This window comes from Mus caroli, chromosome 11 (assembly GCF_900094665.2).
Source record: "Mus caroli chromosome 11, CAROLI_EIJ_v1.1, whole genome shotgun sequence".
In the NCBI taxonomy this organism is placed as follows: domain Eukaryota; kingdom Metazoa; phylum Chordata; class Mammalia; order Rodentia; family Muridae; genus Mus; species Mus caroli.
The window spans coordinates 2996990-3021794 of NC_034580.1; the positions used below are offsets into that span (position 1 = coordinate 2996990).

The 24805-nt window shown below is 42.9% G+C and overlaps 1 protein-coding gene across 1 annotated transcript in view; it reads right to left on the reverse strand.

Annotated features, from left to right (window-relative positions):
- The window catches only part of Nudcd3 (NudC domain containing 3), an 88222-nt gene that overhangs the window by 25544 nt on the left and 37873 nt on the right, over window positions 1-24805 (reverse strand). Inside the window, exon 3 of the mRNA XM_021176702.2 lies at window positions 12644-12776. Within this exon, the coding sequence (XP_021032361.1) occupies window positions 12644-12776 (133 nt within the window). The remainder of the gene's footprint in view (window positions 1-12643; window positions 12777-24805) is intronic.

Below are 24805 nucleotides of genomic sequence, written 5' to 3' on the forward strand. Positions count from 1 at the left end.
AAAAACCAAAAAAAAAAAAAAAAAAAAAAAAAACCAAAAAAAATCATTATAGGCAACTATTTTACCAACTGAGGAAACTAAAGAAAAGGCTAGGGAACAAAACACCCAAAGGGCTTTCAGAAGCTCTGGCATACTCCACAGGACCCTGCCCTTGTAAGCACAGTGGAAATCTCGGAAGAGTCAGCAGTTCCAGGTGTTTAAGGAAACCCCGGGCAAATCATTAGCTGACCACTCAGTTCACCAAGTACAGAGTTCTACAAAGAGTTCAGAACTTACAGAATTATTTCAGGGTCATTAAACAACTATACCAACAGTGCAACAAACAAACACTAACAGATCACAGAGAAGGAGGGGATCATGCCTGATCTCTAGTGCAGCCATATTGCTGCTTTCAGTACACACCTTTCTTTCTTGTTCTGGTTCTTTTTTTTTTGGGGGGGGGCGGGGCTAGCCTTGAACTCACAGAGATCCACCTGCCTCTGCCTCCCGATTGCTAGGATTAAAGATTTGTGTCACCACTACCTGGCCAATACTGACTACCTTTCAATACTAAGATTATGAAATTTATTCTTGTAATTTTTAAAATATTTATTTTATGTGCACGAGTGTTCTGCTTGCGAGAACACCTGAGTATCTTGTGCACTCTGGCACTGGAGTTACCGGTGCGTGTGAGCCACCAGTGGTGCTAGGAATCCAACCCAAGTCGTCTGCCAGAACAGGAAGGTACTCAACCACCACGCCATCTTCCCAGTTCCCACAAACTACATTAAAAATACAGCAAAACAAAACAAAACCAGGAAGTGCGACCCATACGTGGGTGAAAGAAAGCAATGAACAAGATCTACCCTTATGTAAGTACACACAAGGGCTTGTTTAAAAAAAAAAAAAAAAGACTACAAACCAATTATTTTAAAATTCACTCAAAAACTAAAGAAAACCAAAGTCCTTTAGGAAAGTATGAGGAGGACAAAGTCTCCTAAGTGGAATATCAATAAAGACATGGAAGTTAGTCTTTTCTCAGCCAACTATGAGTTACGGAGCTTAAAAGTACGTGGAGGGGCTGGAGAGATGGCTCAGCAGGTAAGAGCACTGAGTGCTCTTCTGAAGGTCCTGAGTTTAAACCCCAGCAACCACATGATGGCTCAAAACCATCCATAATGAGATCTGACGCCCTCTTCTGGAGTGTCTGAAGACAGCTACAGTGTACTTACATGTAATAAGTAAGTAAATAAGTAAATAAATAAATAAATCTTAAAAAAAAAAGCTGTGTGGAGAAGGTACCAGGCAGCTCAGCCGTGAAGAGCAGTGTGCTCCTCTTCCAGGACTGGAGTTCAATTCCTGGTACCCATACAGGGCGGGTCACGGCTGCCTAGCTCTAGATTTGATGCCTCTGGAGATGTCCACTGAGTACAAGTGGCCTCCTCAGGTGCTTACACACAACTGCACATACCCACATGCAAACACACCAAGTAATAAATGCAGAGGAGATTTTCAAAAGCAGAGCTCAGCGTTTGGAAACAGGATCAGGCAAACTTAAATACAGTTAGGTTTAGTCTAAGGAACTGAAGAAAAATGAACAGGATTTCAAAATAAGGACTCACAGATAGATAGGAGAGAAATGCCAAAAACTACCTGAAACAGTAATGGCTGAAAACTTTCCAAATCTGACACAATTGATCTGACCATCCCAGAAGCTCAGTGAACTCCAAGTAGAAATCTAAGAGAGCCACACCTAGGCCCAGAGAGTCACTACTGACAGACTACCTTACCTACGAAGTCCTAAAGCCTAAGCTCAAGAGTCCAGGCTGATACAGTAGGACACAGGTATGTGGTAGAATTGATCCACACACAAAAGAGAAGCTCAACAGGGAAACACAAGGCAATGTGGACCAAGCACTGTCTTTTGAACAGAATATGAGAGAAAAAGAGTTACAACTGCATAAAACATAAGTGACAGCTCAAAGTAGCAGAGGAAGGACATATGAATGTTCTTTAGTACACTATTAAATTTAAGGAAGGTGGCATTAATCTAAAGAGATTGCTATAAAGTCCAATGTAATTAAACTCTTCAGGGAGAGCACTAAGAAATTAGAACAAATAACAAGCAAACCAGCTCTAAATACTGTTAATAGCACCTGAGTAGTAAAACAGCATCCTAAGAGATGGCAGGTGACCCCGCTCAGTCTCCTCCATCAGCACAAGAAAGGACTCCCAATTGGGGACAGTCTGTCTCCCTTGGGTAAGCAATTACAATTCCCAAGGCCTTAATGTCCTCACCTATAAAAAGCAGCCAGCTTCTTCACCTGGCATGGTCCTGGGGGAAAGGGCTGCCCCTTGCTGTGTGAGCTGTGTCTAAGGTCAGATTTCTGTGTCTGTCTGTCTTCTGACTCTTTCCACTGTCTCAGCAATTAACAAATACTACTCTAGAGTCTCTTCATTTAACACGAAGGAAAGTAATAATGAAGGAACAGTAGGAGAAAAAGAAAACAATAAACATTTCAAAACCTACTATGAAGCCACAGTAATCAAAACAATGTGGCACTATCACAAGGAGCAGACAAAGCTAAGAGCATTAGCTGCTTCTTCAGAGGACTAGAGTTCAGTTCCCGGATGGAACCCCAGGTCAGATGTTGTATGGCAGCTCCCCACATCCTAGTCAGCCATGGCAACTACAGCACAATACAGTGGTAGCCCAGGTATATGGTAAAGGTACTGGTAAAGAGACACCTCCTAGGATTCTAGCAGTTACTCCCTCCCCCAGCTCCAAGTGACCTCAGAAAATGTTAGACTATGTACAAAGGTGAAAGGCTGATTAAAAGTGGAATTCCAGAATGCAGCTTCCATGAGGTCTCCATCCATGATGAGATGGATCTTTACTATGACACTGCTGACTGAGGGTCATCCATGGTCCTGCAAGTAACCTCTAGCCTGTGCTTTGTAAGAATAAATTCCTTGGTCTCACCAAGCTGGACTTTGGTAATATCATACTTTGTTCTGAAACTCCAGATCCAAGGGATCCAATAAGGCCACCCACATACATGTGCACATATATGTACACAGATATGCACAGTAAATAAATAACATATTTAAAAATTTTAAATCGCTTATCTCTGTGTGTGTGTGATGTACCCATGCTAACGGAAGCCAGAGGTTCCAGATATCCTGGAATTACAGGTGGTTGTGAGCCCCTCATCAGAATGCTAGGAACTGAACTGGGATTTTTCTGGAACAGCAATATGTGTTCATTACTAATGAGCCGTATCTCTAGCCCCAAATTATAAATCTTTCCAAAAACTCAACTCAATGTATCAAAAAGGATTATAAGAAAACTGTAACTGGCAAATCAATAATACATAAATGTAATCTATGGTCCAAGCATGGCACACACGTTTATTCTCATTACTCACGGGACAGAGGCAGGTGGATCTCTGTGCATTCAATGCCAGCAGGGTTGTAGTGGGACCTCAAACAAACAAACCTTACTACTACATGATGAGGTTGCTAAGATACATTATCAACCATAAAGTTTTAAAGAAAACTAAATTAATGTTAGTTTTTAAAGTATATATTTATTACTTAATTTTAACAAGTAAATTTCGATTTTTTTTTTCTTGGTTTCTCAAGACAGGGTTTCTCTGTTAGCCATAGCTATCCTGGAACTCACTCTGTAGACCAGGCTGGTCTCAAACTCCCAGAGACCCTCCTTTCTCTGCCTCCCAGAGTGTTAGGATCAGAAGTATGTGCCACCACTGCCAGCTACATTTTTATTCTTATTTTTTTTAATTACAATGTAACTATATAATTTCTCCCTTCTTTTCAACCCTAAGCACACATCTGTGCACATGCGCACAACTTTGTTTAGTGTTTCTTGTATGGACAACTAGATGCTAGTTTTGCTGTCCTACCTCACCCTATAAAAGCAATGGTCACAGTGTGTGATATGTGTGATAAGTGTTTGGTTAATATTGAAAAGGCCTAATTAATGTGTTGATGTTACAAATAATAGCACTGTGTTACACTAGAAAACACTGAACTATATAGATCTCATAAGAAAACCACCTAAAAAGAAGGGAAAATATGTAGATTCGGGAATATGGTTAGATGGAAAACTATAAAAATTACTAGAGAAACCTGGTCTACCAAAGAAGCTGCTAACACACTTCAAACAAAGTTATAGAAATTGGTTGTCAGAACTGCACTGAAACTGGGTTTTCAAGAAGATGCCCAAAGAATCTCACAAACACGCAAAGCAAGCACCAGGGCACAGAGGGACAGACTTGCCTGGCTATTGTGTGGCAATGAAATCTGAGGTCATACAATAAAGTCAGGCACAGAGTACAGAGAGAGGACTGAATGAGATCTCAAAAACAACAAACAACAAACAAACAACAAAACACCAGAACACAGGCAGATAGTCAGCCAACCTAATCAGAAAGTGTGGGGACAGCCATATTGTTTATGGAATGCTTTCACTAGTGTTTCATCCCAGGAGTGGGGGAAAAAAATACTTGTAAAAAGAAAAGTTGGAATTTAAAGTCCCATTAATGACAGACTGGTTAATGAATCCATCTGGTCATTCTGCTCTGCCATGAAAATGATAGTGTAGAAGTCATATTTCTGCTCCAAACACAACCTCAACATATCAGCAGCGCCTTGATAAGGACATTATTTCATTTGTCAAGGCCACATCCATACCCGTGGCAAATTAATCTCATCACACAGACACTGCATCATCTCATAAGGGTAATTACCATGTATTGAGATATTTTAAGAGATCATATTTATAACTATTAAAGTGCACTGTTTAAATGCTTATATTTTATTACTACATACTGTTAATCTCTTATTGTGCATACTTTATACATTAAACTTTATCATATGAATGTTGCATAGAGAAAATGTATCACATATAGATTTTGGTGCCATCTCTGGTTTTAAACATTCCTTAGGGATAATAAGACACACACACACACACACACACACACACACACATCACTACCACCACCACCACACACACAACACAACATTGCTCCTCTCTATCTACAAAGAGCTCCTGAAAAAGATCAACAACTTAGAAAATGGGGAAGCTGGGAGAGAACAAACTCATAGAAATATAATTTCACACTGAATCTAAACATTACTTTTTAAATGTTGCTTGAGGCAGTCTTCCTAGATAGTCCAGCTGTCTGCGTCCAAAGTATTGGTTTTACAAGCATGCACTTTTCACACCCCACTAGATACTATGAGGATAATTTTCACCAAACCTTCACAAGACCCAGCAATCTGAGGAAGAGCACTGTCAACAAGTTTGTTAAAAAGCAGCTCTTGTGCATTCTAATGGGTACTGGCATATAGATTTAATGCAGTACTACATAGGTAGTACAAAAACATACCTTTGGTCTTGCAATTGCACTCTATGGAATTTATTCATACGGAAACGCACATATGCAAAACAAAATGTTTCGGAGCATTGCTGTTTACTAGAAGAGCCACAGTGACTTCAGTATCGTTTAATAATCACCCTGCTGCTCAAAGGGGCCAAGAGCAGAGGATGGGAACTCTTAGTGCCAGGGGTAGCCACCTGAACAGAAGACTGAGGACAGTGAAGTGTACCAAGAAGGGGCCCTTGAGAACATGGAGATAAACAAGTGACCAACCAGGGCTGCCCTGATGGTGCCAGATGAGCAATGGGTAGTAATAATAGGGGCATCTAAGTAGAACTTATTATCTGTGCTAAAGATGGGAATGCAGAATTACATATTTATATTTGATGACGCATGCCTCTGCTAAAAAAGTAGGCCTCAAACCAGTTGTAAGATCTCACAGCACAAGAGGCACAAAGCCTGGCCAGAGACTTCCCAGTGCTTATACTTACCCTGGTGACTATTTAAGAATGCTGTACATTCAAAAATTAGGTCAATTTAAATGCAGCTTTTCTATTATGAAAACTTCTTGCAATAAAGTCTTCCTACTTTTTAATTTATTTTTGTTTGTGGTTAATTTTGAGACGTGGTCTCTCTATTTAGCCTTGCTGTCCTCAAACTCACAGACATCAACCTGCCTCTGCCCCTCTAGTGCTGGGAGCCATCATGCCTCAGTATCTTCCCACATTTTTCTGCAGAGCAATTGTAATAAGGGAATGCTGTGTGTGAAAGCTTTCAGGATGGCTTCCAGCACCTACATCAAGCTCAGGAGAATGCAACTACAAGACAAAGCCTAGACAAAACCTGTCTGGGGACCAAATAGCTATTCCAAGAGGCTCTTGGTGTGAGGTCAGAGCCAACTTGGGGATGCAATAGGACCTGAGCACCCACAGCCTTTGAGAGAAAAGAAAATCAGGAGACGGGTTCACTAGTTACTCAGCAATATTCAATAAGGACTTTGTGATAAAATCCTAGCACTTTCCATTCAAAAGAAGTCAAAACACGGTGACTGTGAGCCTCACTTCTGGTCCCCATTCCAGTGCCATCTCAGCAGAAAGTTTTCTTGTATGAAAAACAAAAGCCTGCATGGTCTAACTCTCCAGGGTACTGCAGTCTATGGTGCCATGAAAAGTCAGCACGCTGACTGAAGGGAGCGATCATGGAATCACTGCACGTCACCTGTGCTCTGGGGGTTCCATAAGGAAGGAAGGAAGACAAGTATGCTGCCCTTCCTGTGCAGCAGAGAACAGGTAAGCAAAGACTACGGTGAAGATAAGCCCTAACAATGCTCTACTGAGGCAGATGAGAAGCTTCACAAAAGGAATCTTTCAGGTTAGCCAGAAGAATCATTGTATGCAAAATCTTGTAGGCAAAATAAGAAACTTCCTATTTTCCCCTGAAGAATATAATGCACGTGGTACACACACACACTCCATCCATTCTCCACTACCCTTGAAAGGACTATGCTATCCTCACACACGCTTCCAGAGAGGAGATGAGTGAAACAGCTTAGAAGGCAACTCAAAGGGCAGCACTGAGCTACACTGGAGAAGAGAGGGCCTAGGCTCTGCGCCACGCTCCCTCCTTTAGCCCTGTCTCCCACTCATGGAGCAGCAAACAGCTGCCTACACAGGGCCTCCCATCCTCAACCAGAGCCAGCTCTGGCTCAGTCTATGAAAGCTGCTGCAGTCATGGCTACCACCATGATTAGATCTGATGGATGCCAGAGACAAACCAAAAATAAAATACTGCTGACAGGCAACTGGGACAGGTACTTTTAGGGAACAATTGGAAGGGAACCAGTCAAGAAGTGCAACCCTGAGGAAAAGCCCTTAGGCCAGTAGAACCCAAGAGATACAAAAGAAACTTACTTCACAGTTCTAAGAGAGGAGTGACAAAAACTCTTACAAATCATAAGAAACTCACAGACCAAGACATTTCGGAAGTTTTAGTAAACATACTGCAGGATAAGCACCTGCTGCCCCTTTATGTCCTGTCCTCCCTCCTCCATTAGTCACTTCCATGTCACATGTGTATGTGTGTGATTTTATGTATGTACATACAATATAGGACTATAAAGAAAAAGCATGTACCTGCCTCTTTGAGACTGCCTTAACTGATATGTTCCTACCAAGCACACAACTGTATTTTATGGCTTTAAGACTTTGAATGTGGTCTCTATCACATTTCTTTCTCCTCTTCTCTGCTTTTGCGACTCCTAGCTTAGGTCCACGTCTTAGCTACTGTGAAAGTGCTGCCTAACAACACACTGCTATCCACTGATGGCCCCGAGTGCTCCCGTTGAGTCATGTGCAAGGCTTCCTTCTCAGGCTTGTCTGGTGTTTGCTGATGTCTGTGTTTTAAGAGCCCTGCACACTGACTTCCTCGGCTTCCCAGCAGCAGTGTAAGAGCTCCCTTTCACTCCACAGCCTCACCAGCATGTGCTACTTTCCTAATAACTGTCCTTCTGGCTGCAAGGAACTGGAACCTCAGTGGATTTTGCTTTTAGTTTTTAGACAAGCTTTCACGATGAAGCTACGGCTGGCTTGCAGTTCAGAGACTCAGTGGCCTCTGCTTCTGAGGGGTTGGCATTAGAGGCGTGGCCACCCCATCTCAAGGCAGTTTTGATTTGCATTTGTATGAAGGCTGGTGGAGAACATTTTTTATGATTATTAGCAATCCATGTTTAGTGCCAGTCTCAGTGACTGTCAGTGACTCAGCCAGTTTCATTAGTCCATTTATCAACTGAATTGTTTCATTTCTTGTAGTTTTATTTTTTTTAATTCTTTGTATATTCCAGATATTGGTCTTCTGTCCGTAGCATAGCTAGCAATTACCTCCCATTCTGTAGGCTGTCTCTTCACACAATTAGCTGCTTTCTTTGCTGTATAGAAGGCTTTTAATTACATGAGAACCTGTTTGTCAATGTTGGTCTTATTATTTCCTAGTGAAGGGAGTCCCACTCAAAAAGTTCTTGTATGTGCCTATTTCTTGAAGTATTTTCCTTAATTTTTTCCTCTAACAGTTTCATAGATTCAGCTCTTACATTAAACATACCAGAAATATGTAAAACAAGTTTGTGATACTGTTAAAAATAGGATGGAGAAGTATTATTATTAAGGAGAAAAAGGAAATTTCTTACCATGTATGAAATAAAGATATTCACAGGTAAAGCGACATCAGTAGGTGTCACAAATGCCAACATTAACATTGGCAGCAGATCTGGAAAGCTCCTCACCCCACCACTGTGCTGTAAAGAAACAAGCTAAGCCTGCTTCGGGTGGGGGCAGCTCTGATTCTTAGCTGGGCTCCCATGAGTGTACAGTGGTTTCTGTGTGGTGGGCTAAAGGACTGAGTCACTGAGATGGGCACTCCATCTGTGCTGGACATACAAAGCACCATTTTGCTAACCATTACTGCCTATGCAATAAGAGACAAATGCTCGATGCCAGCAATCTACCTTGGTAACACCATTTGGGCCATGTGCTATGACAATGTCCATGGAAGAGTGAGCCAGACCCAGGGTTAGTTAGTAAAAGCAGGACTGCACCACCATCGAGATCAAAACAAATACAATAGAGAAACATGAGTCTAAACTACATGGTATGGCAGAAGCTACAAACCATATTACCCTTGGTGTGGTTGCTAAAACAGTTCTTCTGAGGAGTGGAAAAAAGAAACTAATTTTAAACTGGACCTGCTATGAGGAGAAACTTTCAGAGATGAGGTTCTTCCCTTGAGCATCTGAGTTGAATTCCCAGCATCCATGTCGGGTAACTTACCTTTAACTCCAGCTCCAAGGGACACAATATCCTCCTTCTGGCCTCTGTGAGTATCTACACTCACATGTATGTGTACATGTATGGATCTGTGGTGGTTTGAGTAAGTATGGCCCTGAAAGACCATAGGGAAGAGCACTATTAGGAGATGTGGTCTTGGTGGAGTAGGTATAGTCTTCGTGGAAATAGTGTGTCACTGTGGGGGAGGGTTTAGAGGTCTCCTATGTTCAAACTATGCTCAGTGTGGCTCACAGTCACTTCTGCTGGCTATGGATCAAGATGCAGAACTCTCAAAGCTTCTTCTTCTAGCACCATGTCTGTCCGTGTGCTACCATGCTTCCTGCCATAATAATGACTGAACCTCTGAGACTGTAAGTCAGCTCCAATCAAATGTTTTCTTTTCTAAGACTTGCCATGGTCATGGTGTCTCTTCTCAGCAAATAAACCATAACTAAGACAATACACAAACCCAAACCAAAGATATATATATAATTTAAAATAAAATTTTAAATTTTAAATAGTTGTGTGTGTGTGTGTTCCAGAGATTAATGTTGGGTATCTTCCTTTATTTTGCTCACTTATTTTGTAACAGGTCTCTTATTGAACCTGGAATGTTGATAAGCTACGCTGGCTAACTGGTAAATCCTCAGTATCCTTTTGTTTCTGCCACCCTAGCACTGGAGTTACAGGCAAACAATGTGGCGTAGGTCTTTGTAAGTGTGCACAGGGGATCTGAACTCAGGTCCTCACGCTCACAAGCAAGCACTTTATCAACTGAGGCAACTCCCTCAGCCCTCACATTTATTTGTTTATTATTTATTGATGCTCTTACCACAAAATGAGTTGGAAGACAAACCTGATCCACTAACACTGAAATGATGTGAGGCAGGCAAACTGGGAAAGGCGATCAGCACCTGCCCCACCATCCAAAACAGACCAAGGTGAGCCGAGCTTTGTGGACTGTCATCCTATGTGGGATGGAGGGTGACATCTAAGTTGTTCCCAATGTCAGAGCAAACTGTCCCCTAAAAGACAAGTATAACTCAACTTCCATGTTACACGTTTCACACAACCCCATCTTCCATTAAATCAGGAATGTATAAAGTAAGAGGTGAGACCCAGACAGAAGTCTAAGCTTAGAAACAGATTCATCTGAACCAAAGAACAGCTTTGTCCCTTTATCCAGAAGTTCTTCTAATCAATAGGTATCCAAATATTTATTCATTTATTTTATGTATGGGTACTTTATCTGCATGTACATCTACAAACCAAAAGACAACATTATAGAGTTGTGAGCTGCCATGTGAGTGTTGGGAATCGAACCCAGGACCATCGGAAGAGCAATGAGTGCTCTTAATCACTGAACCATCTCTGCAGCCCCCTCAAATAGGTATCTAAAAAGCCCTGTTTGGGTTTAACAAGGGAGCCATCACTGGGTAATTTAGTCATTTCTCTCCCATCTATAAAATACAGGATTGTTTTACATATTTAAGGTTCTTTTGAAGTTTAAAATAAGGAAGGATTCTGGCACATGTCAAACTTTATTATAATATAGATTTCAAATTGTTATATCCTATTTGAATCTGTTACCTAATATTATTTTAAGTGAATCCTGCTTATTTATAACAATATATAATAATGTTATTTCTACCAAAGCTTTCTAAATAAACTTCTCTTTCCCTCCGAAAAATTAGGTCCTAAACATAAGTTTCAGAAATCAGCTTAAGTTGGTAATGTCACAGCTATACATACCTGACATGGCTCTTGCCCTATGGAAGAACCGCAGGACACAAGCCAAACATTAATCTGGTCACTGTAGCCTAGATTTACATGTGTGTATGTGTGGTAATGGCCATCCATGTACATGGAGGCCATAGGAAAGGGTCCCATGTCTTCCTCTATCACTCTTTGCCTAATTCCTTAGAAACAGGACCTCTCCCTAAGCTAAGAGGTCAGCTGTTGGGCTAGCAAGTCCTAGTGCACCTCCTATGTGCACCCTCTACAGTACTAGGAATATGTAGTCCCATCCAGCTTGCTTGTCTATAGAATCTCTATACTTCTTTGCTTTGCCTCAGGACTGGCTGGAACTGCAATGGGTAGCATGCATGACTGACAGTTTGGGAGGCTGGGGGCAGGTGGTTATAGGGAGTGTTTGTATTTGAAGAAGATTATGAGCTTTGTTTGTCAACAGGGGGAGAAAATGTATACCTCATCGAATTTGTGCCTGAGGAAGTGGAACGATCCTCCCCCCATGAGCATCCAGAAGTGACAGGCCTGGCCAATGAGCCTGAGCACTGAAGAGGTCGGTACATCAAGTAATGCCAAACCTGGACCTCACACACAGAATGACATGTCCTCTGGTGACCTCTAGCCAACATCAGCAAAGAGGCATGTGGATAGGAAAGCCTGCTCAACACATATCTTTGTGAACCCAGCATCCATGTGAGACAGGAACAGTGAGGAATGCCTATCCTGCTTTCCTGCTGTCATCTTACTGTCTTGGGACAGTTTCTGTGTCTAAGAACACATCCACACTGTTCTTCTCTATCCCCTGACCCAAGACTAGATTTCAGTATTTATTTACCTTCAAAGTACACAAAATGCCTCTGCTGCCCTATTCTGTGTGGAGCACTGGGCCTCATACCAGCAAAGAGAGATGACAGTCATCACGCAAGGCTCCTTAGCCCTCACTGGGAGGTCAGCTAACTGGAGTTTTCTTAGGGAAGCTCAAGGTAGACTTCACTAAGATAATGTTTGGATCTGCTCTTGAAAACCAAGAGAAGCTGGGCATGGTGACACATGCCTTTAATCCCAGCACTTGGGGAGGCAGAGGCAGGTGGATTTCTGGGTTCAAGGCCAGCCTAGTCTACAGAGTGAGTTCCAGGACAGCCAGGACTATACAGGAAACCCTGTCTCGAAAAACCAAAAAAAGAAAAAAGGTCTTTCTCTGCTGGGCCTCCTGGTCACACTTACTGACGGGTGGTGGTGGTGCACGCCTTTAGTCTCAGCACTCGGGAGGCAGAGGCAGGTGGATTTCTGAGTTCGAGGCCAGCCTGGTCTACAAAGTGAGTTCCAGGACAGCCAGGGCCACACAGAGAAACCCTGTCTCAAAAAAAAAAAAAAAAGAAAAAAGAAAAAAAGAAAGAAAACTAAGAGACTAACTGTCTACAAGGAGGCCAAAAGAATGCCCGAGTCCTTGCTAAGAGGCTAAGACATCAAATGTGAGCTTTTCTCCAGATAACGGTTGCTCAACTAAGAATACGGCTGACTGTCCCCAGGAAGACCTGAAGAGCAGGTGAAAAGGGCTCACAGGCAGAAGCAAAGGCAACCGCCCCTGGGGACAAGACTCAGCAACCCAATCCTAATTCTCTTGAAGTCTACCCGCTCTGTGCCTGGCGCTCAGACTGGCTGCAGTGAGGCCCTGCCCACTGCTGCTGTTACCTGCTTCCCCTTCATCACATGCTTGGGCACGGGCACCCTGACCTCCAGGTCAGTGTAGTCTTGCGACCAGATGTAGTTCTCACGGATGGCACCGTTGTAACTGTCAGGATTTTTCTGGAACTGCTCCTGAATCCTGCAAAAGAACAAGAACACTGAGATGCACCAGAGAAATGCAGAGCAGCTTCACGGTGCTAGTGCTATGTCCTGAGGAAATCACACACACAGGATAACTTGCTTTCTACCTCTGCTAAAGTCTCTTTTGGGGCAATTTCCTTTGTGACACTCATACGTGGTCTCCAGGAAATCACAGTTCTACTTGTTGTCAGTTCTGAACCAGGCCTGTTAAGTAAACAAAGAGGTTGGTTAAGAAGACCCCTGGCTCATGAGCACTGGGTGTGTCTGATGAACTGCTAAGCAGAACTTGTCCTTTACAAATAGGCAAAAACAAACAAACAAAAACAAACCTCCATCCTGCAGCTGTTTGACTTAATCCTAACCCAACACTAAGCCTCTCTTTCCTCCTAGTAAGTAAATCAAAGCCACAAGGACTGCATTAAAACTGCACATCATTAGTAAGAGGTAAGCAATTCACTTAATGAGATGGCCTTAAAAAAACCTAGTCAACCAAATCCTGTTACATATCTCCATTACAAAACTAGCACAGGCTGTCTTAGTCAGGGCTTCTATTCCTGCACAGACATCATGACCAAGAAGCAAGGTGGGGAGGAAAGGGTTTATTCAGCTTATACTTCCACACTGCTGTTCATCACCGAAGGAAGTCAGGACTGGAACTCAAGCAGGTCAGGAAGCAGGAGCTGATGCAGAGGCCATGGAGGGATGTTCTTTACTGGCTTGCTTCCCCTGGCTTGCTCAGCCTGCTCTCTTATAGAACCAAGACTACCAGCCCAGAGATGGCACCACCCACAAGGGGCCTTTCCCCTCTTGATCACTAATTGAGAAAATGCCTTACAGCTGGATCTCATGGAGGCATTTCCCCAACTGAAGCTCCTTTCTCTGTGATAACTCCAGCTGTGTCAAGTTGACATAAAACTAGCCAGTACACAGGTACAAAAGGGCCTAGCCAGGAAGCAGATGTTGAAGATAAAATATAAAATCTGTCATAAAATTTAGCTATATTCAATCACATAAATGCCTTAAAGATGAGTTTAGACTCACAAGTCACTAAGTGAGTTGAGGATCTAATTCACAGATAAAAGCCTTTGTCTAGAGAAGGTAGCAGAATATTCTCAAGTAGGTGTGTGGCTCAGCAGTCATCTTCCATGTCTGCTCACACAGCAGCAGACAGCCTGAGCAGGCAGGGAGTTCCACATGCTGTAAAGTATGACTGTGCTTCTGCCCATTCCAGAAAGCACTAAGTTGCAAGGGTCTACAATTGCCCTTGACACAGAAACAAGACCAAGATTGGGGAAGGGTGAGTAAAGAGGACACTGTTTTCTCACTCAAGTTTTAAGGATGCCTTGGGGCTGGAGACATGGCTCCATGGTTAAAGAGCACTGGCTGCTCTTCCAGAGGTCCTAGGTTCAATTCCCAGCATCAACATGGCAGCTCACAACTGCCTATAACAACAGTTCCAAGGGATTCAACACCCTCACACAGATATATATGCAGGCAAACACCAATGCACATAACATAAAAATTTTAGAAATCACTTTTTAAAAAGAATACTTTTACCCATGGTATGTGTACTTTTGTGTCCTATATTTAAGAGACTGGGCCTCCAACATGGCCTGAAATCAATCTGAGGGCTAGATAAGAGAAGGCTGCTGAAGGAAATTTGTGTTCTACCAAATTATATCCTTGAGTCTTAACCCCTGAAGTCTCAAAAGTGATTCAGTTATAATCAGGTCAATTAAGGTGGGCCTTCGCCCACTATGACCACTGATCTTCGAGTGGAAACTTTGAACACACACTTATCTAGGAAAAGGATGTAAAGGCGACCATGAGAACAGGCAGAGATCAGAATGATGGAACAACAACTGTGGGCCAGAAGGATCCTTCTTCCATATAGCTTCAGGAGAGCCAGCCCACACCTCATCTCAGGTATATGTTGTTTAAGCTTTGATGTGACTGCACAAGCAAGATGGCTAAGAAATTCGCTTCCATCAGAGGCAATTTAAAACCTCAGCACTCAATACTGAGAAGATCAGGCACTGACCAATCAGAATGGACACAAACTAGACGAGTGTCTGAGGGGAGGCACTGTGCAGCACAGAGAACACAGGCACTGACAGCCACAGAGGATGCCTGGCCTGATGACTCGACAAAAGAGAGCAAGAGAAAGGCACCAAAACAAGGAAAACATACAGAACAGTCAAGTATTTCATTTAGACTAGTGGTATGAAAAAACCTTTCAACACAGCAAGAACAAAAAACCGAAGAGGTTGAAAGGGATATATAACTTGTACATATGGTATTGCCCCGGTTTTTATGAAGAGGAAATGAGCATACACGCATAAGCAGGTTTGATTTCTGTGATAAGAGAGGGTCTGACCTCTTTGCTTCCTTAGGTAATATGCAAATTCCCTACAATAAGCCAACATTTCAGCCAAGAGAATAGCAACTACTCAGACAAACACAGACAGGGCGGCAACAGACCCGCGGCCCCGGGATCCAGTGCACTGGCCCCAGCCCAGCCCCGAAAGGCCCCTGAAAGGGAGTACAAAGAAACAAGTGCAGCCAACGGTGCAGGCCGGCCAGCCACCAAGCTTCCACCGGGCTCTCCCATGGGAAACCCATTGGTAGTACAAGGCTCACACTGGTCATGGACACACATGAATATGGTGTGGTAGCTATGAAAATTAAACAACAACAACAACAACAACAACAGGGTAACAGTGGCGAGGTTGGTAAGTAGGGAGAAAGAGATCCCTCTCCACTGAGAGCTCTAGCAATATTACCATGTTAAAATAGACAAAACTATGAAGACAAGAGAGAGCTGGTACCACATCGTGGTTCATAGCCATGTTCTATGGAATCCAGCTTGCTCTTCTGACCACTGCAGTACATGGTGCCTTTACAAAGGCAAAACACTAGTGCACATAAAATAAATATTTTTAAAAGAATATGAAAATATAAATACCTTCCCACATGAAATTAAAACCAAAATGGCCCTAGCACTTGAAGGGATCAGAGACTAAGAACAAAGAAGCCTGTACTAGGAAAAAGGCCTTGGATAGCGGCTCTTACATACATATCAGCTCCTCATGCAAAGATCAGTATGGCATATGAACTCAATTCTTCAGGACAAAGGCTGCCAGTCTCTCTGCCTGACCCCTTACCAGGTCCTCAAGCTCTGCATGCCCATTAGGGGCTATTTATTGCCTGGGACCTGCTGGTCTATCTTTCCACTATGTCCTTCCAGCAGAGACCCCAAGTCCCCTAGCATGGGCCTCTCAGCAGGCAGGAAAATTGCTCCTAAAACAGCCCTAGCAGGTTGCTGGTTGCTTTTTATAGCACTCTGAATCCACATTCTCTTTAAATAAAGTTGATTATTTCCAGCCAACAGTATGTAAAAATGTGTCCTGTCAAGTGCAGGTGGCTCTGAGCCCCACCCAGCAAATCCAAGGCCACCCCTGCAGCTGTGGGCCTGCAGCAGGAGGTGGGGGGGGGGAGGGGGATGAGCAGCAGAGCTCCAGCATCAGGGTGGGAGTGAGCCAGTGAGTCAGCAAGCAAGTCTCACTGCAGCTCCCACTCTGTTCCTGATAGAGAGCTCCTGACAGAGAGAGTACAGGCTCCAAACTCTGGAGGGCATTATGGACCACAAGCTCTAACTCTCCTTGTAGACACAACAGTTTTCACTGCTAAACAGTTCCCACAGGCCTAGGCACCACAAAGTGGGGCAAGCCAGGGAACTAGAACCACCTGCAGTAAGTGAGTGTGGCTGGTAATGTCACGAGGAACCATCACTGTCTCGGGGAATAGGAACAAGACTCGAGCCTGGCCAGGAGCCCAACCTACTTTGTCAGCTTGAAGCCATCTCTTAAACCAAAAGGACCTCTCTCCTTCGGTTTGCCGTTTTTCAATGCTACAGGCTGAACTCTCACTGAACTAACCTCAAGCTTCTCCTTTAGTTTGTTTAAAAACAAACAAACAAACAAACAAAGGTTCAGACAAGTTGGGGTTTAGAACAGCTAGTAGAACATACTCTACTAGTAAGGTAAGTAAAGGTAAGTAAAGGAGACTAAATCCTTAACCCAGTGGTTTCTGTCCAAGATTGTATCCCAAACTCAATGGGTTATATGCACTGCCCTCATTTCTTTCCCAAGAAAGGATGAATACTGGAGGCGTTTGCTACATGATGGGAGGGAGCTGGGGGACTGGCTTCCCAAGGTCACAACAGAGCAGAAGTGGAGCTCGGAGCTGCTAGGCCATCCCTCTCCCTAAGTAGGCAGAGCCATTCTTTGCTCCTCTTGAGATTAATACTGACCACCCTATAAACAATTACCGTGATCCTGCATAATGTGATCAAAGGTCACTGACGCTATGCTTGGGTGACAATGCCCACATCCTTGCCAGTCTAAGTCAACCCAGATATGATGAATCATACCTCACCACACTCCTATGTACTGTCCATTTGGTCATCAGAAGAGGGACCATATATGTGCTATGGTCTGAAAAATCTATGTCCTCCCAAACTTCTTGTGTCCAGTCACCATGACAGCTTCAGAAAGTGGGGTTTAGAAAGGCTGGTGAAAGGGATGTAGCCCCGTGAATGAGATGACTAATGTCCTTATTAAAAGGCCCTTAAAGGGACCCTTTACTTTTTCACCATGTGAAGACATAGAAAAAATTGTGTTGAGGAGTATGCACATCAAACCCTGAACCTACCAATGATTGGATCGTAAACTTCTAGCATCTGAGACTCAGAAACAGGTTCTCGTTGTTATAAACCAACCAGTCTATGGCATTTTGTTATAGCGGCCTGAATAGGCTGAGACAAAGTGTATGCACACACACAATCCCTATGTGCATATGTGGGGCACATCTGTGGATGGACACACCACAGGTATTAAGCAGAAGGTAGCCATTCTCCACAACTTTGTTCCCCACCCCCTCTCTTTCCTCAACATCTTTCTGAGCTGTGACTTCAGCGAGGTATTAAAGATATTCAGTTAGTTATTAGAGTCCTCATTTCCCATTCTCCTTCTATAAAGGATCCTTCCTTCTCTTGTCAGCTCCTCCTTGGCACTGCTCAGTTTCAACCTAGGATTTACCTAAGTCCTTTCCAACTGGTGGAGATGCAGTCACTTTCCTTCTGGACTCTTTATTGCTGACCCTTTATAAAACAGCCATGGTTAGAAAAATGGCTCATTCGCTGCCGTGTTCTAGAGCCTCACACTCTCAGCCTGCCAGGCTCTAACCCTGCGTTAGGCCCTTCCCTTCTAGAGGACCTGCATTCAATTCCCAGCACCCAAAACTATCTATCACTCTAGTTCCAAGGAATCTGACCACTTCTTTAGCCTCCACAGGCATCCGGCACGCCAGTAGCACAGACATACTTGCAGGCAAAACACACATAACACATAAAATAAAAACAAATTTTACAAAGGAAGAAAAAAAGAGTCTGTTCTGGGCTCCTTTTCAGATGTTTCAGAAAAATGGACTATTCTTAGCAATAGGAATAGTTTAGGTTTGACCACTGTATTTATTAAGTTTACAGCAAGTCAAAGTAAAGGAAAAATGAAAGAAATGGATAGATAGATAGATAGGTAGGTAGGTAGACAAAACACAAAAACCCCTCAAATCAGATTCTCGAACACTCAGCAGAAATTAACTGGGCACTCAGACACCTAGCAGAAATTAAAGGCAGCCACCTGAAGTTCCCAATAGAGTCTTGGGCAGAGCAGAGAGAGGCTTCCAAGTAAAAGACCAAATAGTAACAGGAAAATACTGCCATCAAGTCGGAGGCTTACAAATACCCAGCAGAAAGTCACAGAGAAAGCCCCACCAAAGCAGCCTGATGGAGCGCCCCATCAAGAATAGCATGCAGAGCAGAGTGCCCTTTTGGTGAGGTTTCCAAGTAAAAGAACAAACAGCAATCCAATAGAAACTGACTGAGGAAGCTGAGGTAGAGTCCTAACTGGCTGACTGTCCAGCTGCTCCCCTCCACAGGAGGCACCTGCACGTCATGGAATAAAGAACAGAAACACTGGCCAGTTGGCAACAGGTCACCGTTTGGATATTCATGAGACCTCATTTTTCTCTCTGTCTCAGCGTTAGGGGAGCCAGTCAGTAAGGGTCTTCTGGGAGGACACCAGACATAAAAATATTGGGTCTGAATCAGAGGGTAGCAACACCATTTCCAAAACCAGTTTCTTGTGTGCTCAAACACCACGTGACAAGTTCTAATATAATGTATGTTGCATTCTCTGAAAGCTATTAAGCTTCCAAATCATCAGCACTCTTAGAGACAGAGCATAACTCATTCTAAAACTCACTAATAAATGCTCTGTAGGAACTACAATGAATAAGGTCTAGATACTAAAGAAGGTGAAGCAAGCAAACCCTCCTCTGTGACCAGTGATGAAAGCAACATGTCTGCACCATTCTCCCAAAGCTATACACGGGCGGGCAGGCAGGCAGGCAGGCGGCTGATAAGACTCGGCCAGTGCACGGACCAGCCCAGAACACCTGCCAAATGTCTGTGAGCTGAATGGATGCCACATGCTGACTGAGAGAGCCGCCTCACCTGGCAGGCATTCCTGTTTCCAAATACAAAGCATTAAGTTAACTCCAACTTGCATGTCTCAGGAAAGATGAGAAGCAGGAGAGGGAGGAACAGAAGCATGGTCACTAAAACCAAGGACACAGCAGCCAGGCCAGGACCTGGGACTGAATGGAACAAGTGTGTGTGTGTGTGTGTGTGTGTGTGTGTGTGTGTGTGTGTGACAGAGAGAGACAGAGACAGAGAGAAACAGACAGAGAGGGACAGAAAGATGGAACTGGTGTGTCAAAGCTGTCAAGTCCAACCTTAAGAGAGAATGCTTATCCATTTCTCAGGTGACCGCCCTACTTGGCGCTCTCTAGCAATATGGAGTAATGCTACAAAACCCACAGCGTTCATGCCTCATACTACTAGACTGTAAAATCTTACAGGTGACAATAAGAGAAAGCAGTTTCTCAGTGTAATCTTAATTCATATTTACCAGCACAACGGCTCTACATTCATGCTTCCTAGCCAATAACCTTCTCTAAAATTCTGGTTACATCTCTGCTGTTTTTGTTTGCCATTTCCTTGCTTAATACAGCTCTACATATTTTGATAAGGCTTCAAAGTTTATAAACACCGTTTCCTCCTTTGTAAGTCACATTCATATTACAAAGTGTAAACACAACTCTTCCTTTTACTATAATCAAATTCGTTTAATATAATAATTATCATATAATACATCATTACATAATGTTAGTATAACAAAATTAAATAACGCCATCATACATGTACACCTGCATTCACATACACACAGGAACATGCATATGTGTAGATACACATCATGGACACATTGTTTACAAATGAATTTTGCCTTTGTTGACCTGTGATGTATCTTTAGTTTGGCTAAGCTCATTTTATAGCTAGAGTTAAAAACAAACAAAAACAAAAATAAAAACAAACAAAAAAACCTTCATGAGCATATATTTATCTTAAAATAAATCAAGCAACATGCATGCAATCACTCACAATGTGATGGTTTGCATATGATATATATAGCACAAATAATTTAGTAATACGTATATGCAAATTTGGAGAATATATTTCATATCATACATTAGTTGATTAGTCAATATCAACAAAATTAATGCTTATTACAAACCTATTTTAATTAATTAAAAATAAAAACAGTATAGTGACAATTGATCTTAAATTATATTAATTTAACAAAAGAAAGAGGCTCTTCATTTTTTAAGATGCATATAAATATATTTTTTAACTATTAGACAATCAATTCCCCCCAAATACTGACTCTATATGAGCAAATTAGTCTGTGATACAACTTTTTCCTATGCATATAAAATCAGAAACATTTAAACTACTTTTCTACTTCAGTTCCCTCAAAAATGAAAAAAAAAAAAAAAAAGTCCAAAAAGAGAAATGATTAGACCAAACTACCATCACCATTCAAGCCTATGGTGCACCCCATGTCATTTCTCAGAAATAGCCTCGGAAGTGGGTTAGCACAATGGTTTAGTCAGGATAGGTGTTTGCCTTATGAGCCTGATCACCTGAGTCAAATCCCCAGAACCCACATAAGGATGGAAAGAAAGAAACCTGTCTCCACAAATTGTCTCTGACATTCCTATAGGCCCCTCCCCGACAGGAGACACACAATAATAATGAATATAGTTTTTCAAATGTGGAACTGGAGCTGGTTCTCAGCAGATGGTTAAGAACACTGGCTGTTCTTCCAGATAACCTGGATTTGCTTCCCAGGATACACAGGACAGTATCTGTAACTCCAGTCCCAAGGGATCCAACACCCTCTTCTGTCTTCCAAGTTACATTTCTCAACTGTGACTTCAGTCACAGCCATAGTAGGAAAGTGTGAAAACCAATCACACAGAACTACAATTCCTGTCACACTGTGGTAGGCACACAAGCAATGTACAGTCATGCAAGCAGGCAAAACATTCATACAAATAAATTATCTTTACATTTTTAAAATGACATTAAGAGCAGAAAACACAAAAGGTTCAGGTATCTGCAGTCTACCCCTAAACATAAGAAGGAAACTGCAACTGGAATCCAAGCACCTTCAGCGACCAACACCCCCTAGCTCCATCCCAAGCATTCTTCCCAGCGCAGAATAAAGCCTGTTCTCAAAGTCTCCACCCTAGACAACACACACTTTCCATAGAGCCACCAACACTACAGTGGGTAGCACCCTCCCACAGCTGGGAATTCTCCCTCTCAAACCATAACCTTTTGGGTTTCACTAATTCTGCACTATTCTCCACCCAGTCTTAATCCAGACCTCAGTCTCAGTGTAATAGTTATGGCAAGAAGACTAAAGTCTTACGACACTACTGGAAAATGCATACTCTAGAATAATGTTTTGTATAACACCTATCCAGTGGCACAGAACAGAACAAATGAAGTGAAAGTATGAAGACACACCACAGAAATAACAAACTGTTTCTCAAACCTGCCACCGCAAGTATGTATGTATCTGGGCTCTCTGAAACATGCGTTTCTCACCATAACTGCAGATCACAGACATAGCAGGAAAGTACAAGAACTGCCAAACAGAACTGCAGTTCCTGCTAACCATGGCAGTGTGCAGGGTAAAGGACACACCAGAGATCATCTCCTGGTCAGTGGCGAGATAAACAGCAACTACAAACAGTAAGCCAAAGTCCTAGAGCATGAAAGAACACAGTGAGCAAGTGACCCCAGGCCACTGCACAAGATACAGGAAACTGAGACTCATATCCACAACAACTATGAAAGAGAAGACACTGGATCCTGCTGGTCACCAACCTGCCAGTGGCAACCTACTCTGCAAAGGCACTTTGTCCATGCTATGTTGATCTGCTCAGTTGCACTTTCCACAGTACCACCTGTGAGCATGTGTGCAGCAACCTCTCATCCCTTCTAAGAAAGCCTTGTATTTTCTCTACAAAAAACTGCAGGAACTTAAGTGGAGAGATAGTGTTTGAGGTTGAGAAGGCACAAGAATTTCAGATAAAAGCAGTACCATTTAGGGCTTACGAACACAAACTTGAGTCAAAATCCCAGCCCTGCCACTGGCCAACAGTCTGATCTTGTACTATTTATCCCAGGCTCTCTAGGTCTAGGTTCATCAGTAAAATAGCAGAAAACAACAAACATCTTCACTGCAAAAGCAGCACAGGGCTCACATGCATCTAACATTCTGCACACTTTCCTGAGGTCTAAACCAGTCCAGCCACCATCAAGCTGACATATGAGAGACTAGACTACTCAAATCTAAATCTAAGCAGATGCCCTGACCTCTTAGCTTCATGGTGACAAGGCTTTCCTGTAACTGTTTTGGAATTTTGATCTGAGTTGCTGTTGAAAGCTCAACTTAGGAAGAAACTGGCCACCTCAAGAGCAACCAATACACGGCCTGGTGACAAGGCATCACAGGAGCATTCAAGTCAGCTAGCTTAATGCTCTGCAAACAGTACTTTTCCATTTCATTAGTTACAGGCTGCCAGGAAATCTTAGCACCGGGGTAGAATGTAGACAGGCTGAAGAAACAGTCCTACTATTTATAAAGCCCCAAGTTAGCCAATTTGGTTGTCTTTTGCATATAAATGGGGTAAGATCCTCCAGCAGCCTGTACCCACAGGACTGGAATGCTGGTGAGAAAGCCCAAAGCCCAGACCACAGGGTTCTTCAAACACCTGGGTTGTGACTATGCCTGTCTTGTTGGTTTACATCTGACATTATAAGGTTCTGGACAGATTGCCTAACTCACTGTGAGCTTAACAGTCACCTGTGATCATATCCCTAAAAACAGAACTTCAGAGGAGGAGGATCACTGATCCATGGAGATTGTTGATTAATACACAAATCAGTATCCCTGTACTATTATTATCTTTTCAATGAGCAAGGTGGTGGTCATGCACACCTTTAATCCCAGCACTCAGGAGGCAGAGACAAGTGATCTCAAGAGACAAGTTTGCAGTCACCCTGGTCTACAGATCAGAGGACAGACAGGACTACACAGAAAAACTGTGTCTCAAAAATACAAAACAAACACACACAAAAAATTATGTAATTCAACTGAAAATCAAGCAAGTAAAACAACAATGTTTCAGAAACCCAGCCGGGCTTTATGATGGTTTTTTTGAGAATTCTTTGTAGAGAATTCCATGGAATCTTTCAATAAACAGGCAGTAATGAAACAAATGTCAGAAAGTCAGCTTTGACAAGAATGTTTACTTACACTGCTGACAAAAAGCAATTAGTTCTTGGCTTAGAAAGAGCCTTTAACAAGGAGTCAGTTTGCTGTAGGGCTATTTCATTCCCTGAGAACAGACCTGTTGTGAGTTAATCTGAAAGTCCATCTGTTAATGCCCATGTGGGATGACAGTCCCAGCAAGTTCAACAGCCATGACCTTAACCTGCCAGAGACAAAGCAAAAAACTCCAAAAAATAACAAAAACAAAAAAAAACATGAACAGGCTTCTTTAACTGGTAGAAGAGGCTCTAAGTAAGTGCTTTCTCTAGAGCCTCCACACATTTGCATCTGCTATGATTTTAATATGCCCTCTAAAATTCAGAGTGGCCATTTAATAGTTGGTATGATGCTACAAAAGGTGATTAAGCCATTAAGGCTCCTCACTAATAAATGACATCAAGGTCCTTATGAAACATGCTTCTCCCAATATGCAACCCAACTGCCCTTCTGTCCTTTCCACTGTGTGGTACATGGCTTTTCCTCTCCAAAGAGGCATCAGTGAGGTGCCATGTTGGATGCAGGAAGTAACCCTCACCAAATACCCAACTTAGCAGTGTCTTGATCTTGGAACTTCCAAAACAGTATCAAATAAAATGTGTTCTCTATAAATCATCCTCTCTCTGGTAACCACAGCAGCCACTGATCTTTGATACTATACTACTAAGGTCACAGAGAAAACTGCCGATAGATGAAATCAACGTGAAGAGCTAAGGTAGGATGTACTGGCTGGTTTTGTGTGTCAACTTGACACAGGCTGGAGTTATCACAGAGAAAGGAGCCTCCCTTGAGGAAATGCCTCCATGAGATCCAGCTGTAAGACATTTTCTCAATTAGTGACCAAGGAGTTGGGGAGCGCCCACTGTGGGTGGTGCCATCCCTGGGCTGGTAGTCCTGGGTTCTATAAGAAAGCAAGCAGAAGCTGGGCAGTGGTGGCGCACGCCTTTAATCCCAGCACTCGGGAGGCAGAGGCAGGCAGATTTTTGAGTTTGATGCCAGCCTGGTCTACAGAGTGAGTTCCAGGACAGCCAGGGATATACAGAGAAACCATATCTCGAAAAACAAAAAAAGAAAAAAAGGAAGAAAGCTGAGCAAGCCAGGGGAAGCAAGCCAGTAAGCAGCACCCCTCCATGGCCTCTTCATCAGCTCCTGCTTTCTGACCTGCTTGAGTTCCAGACCTGACTTCCTTTGGTGATGAATAGCAATGTGGAAGTGTAAGCTG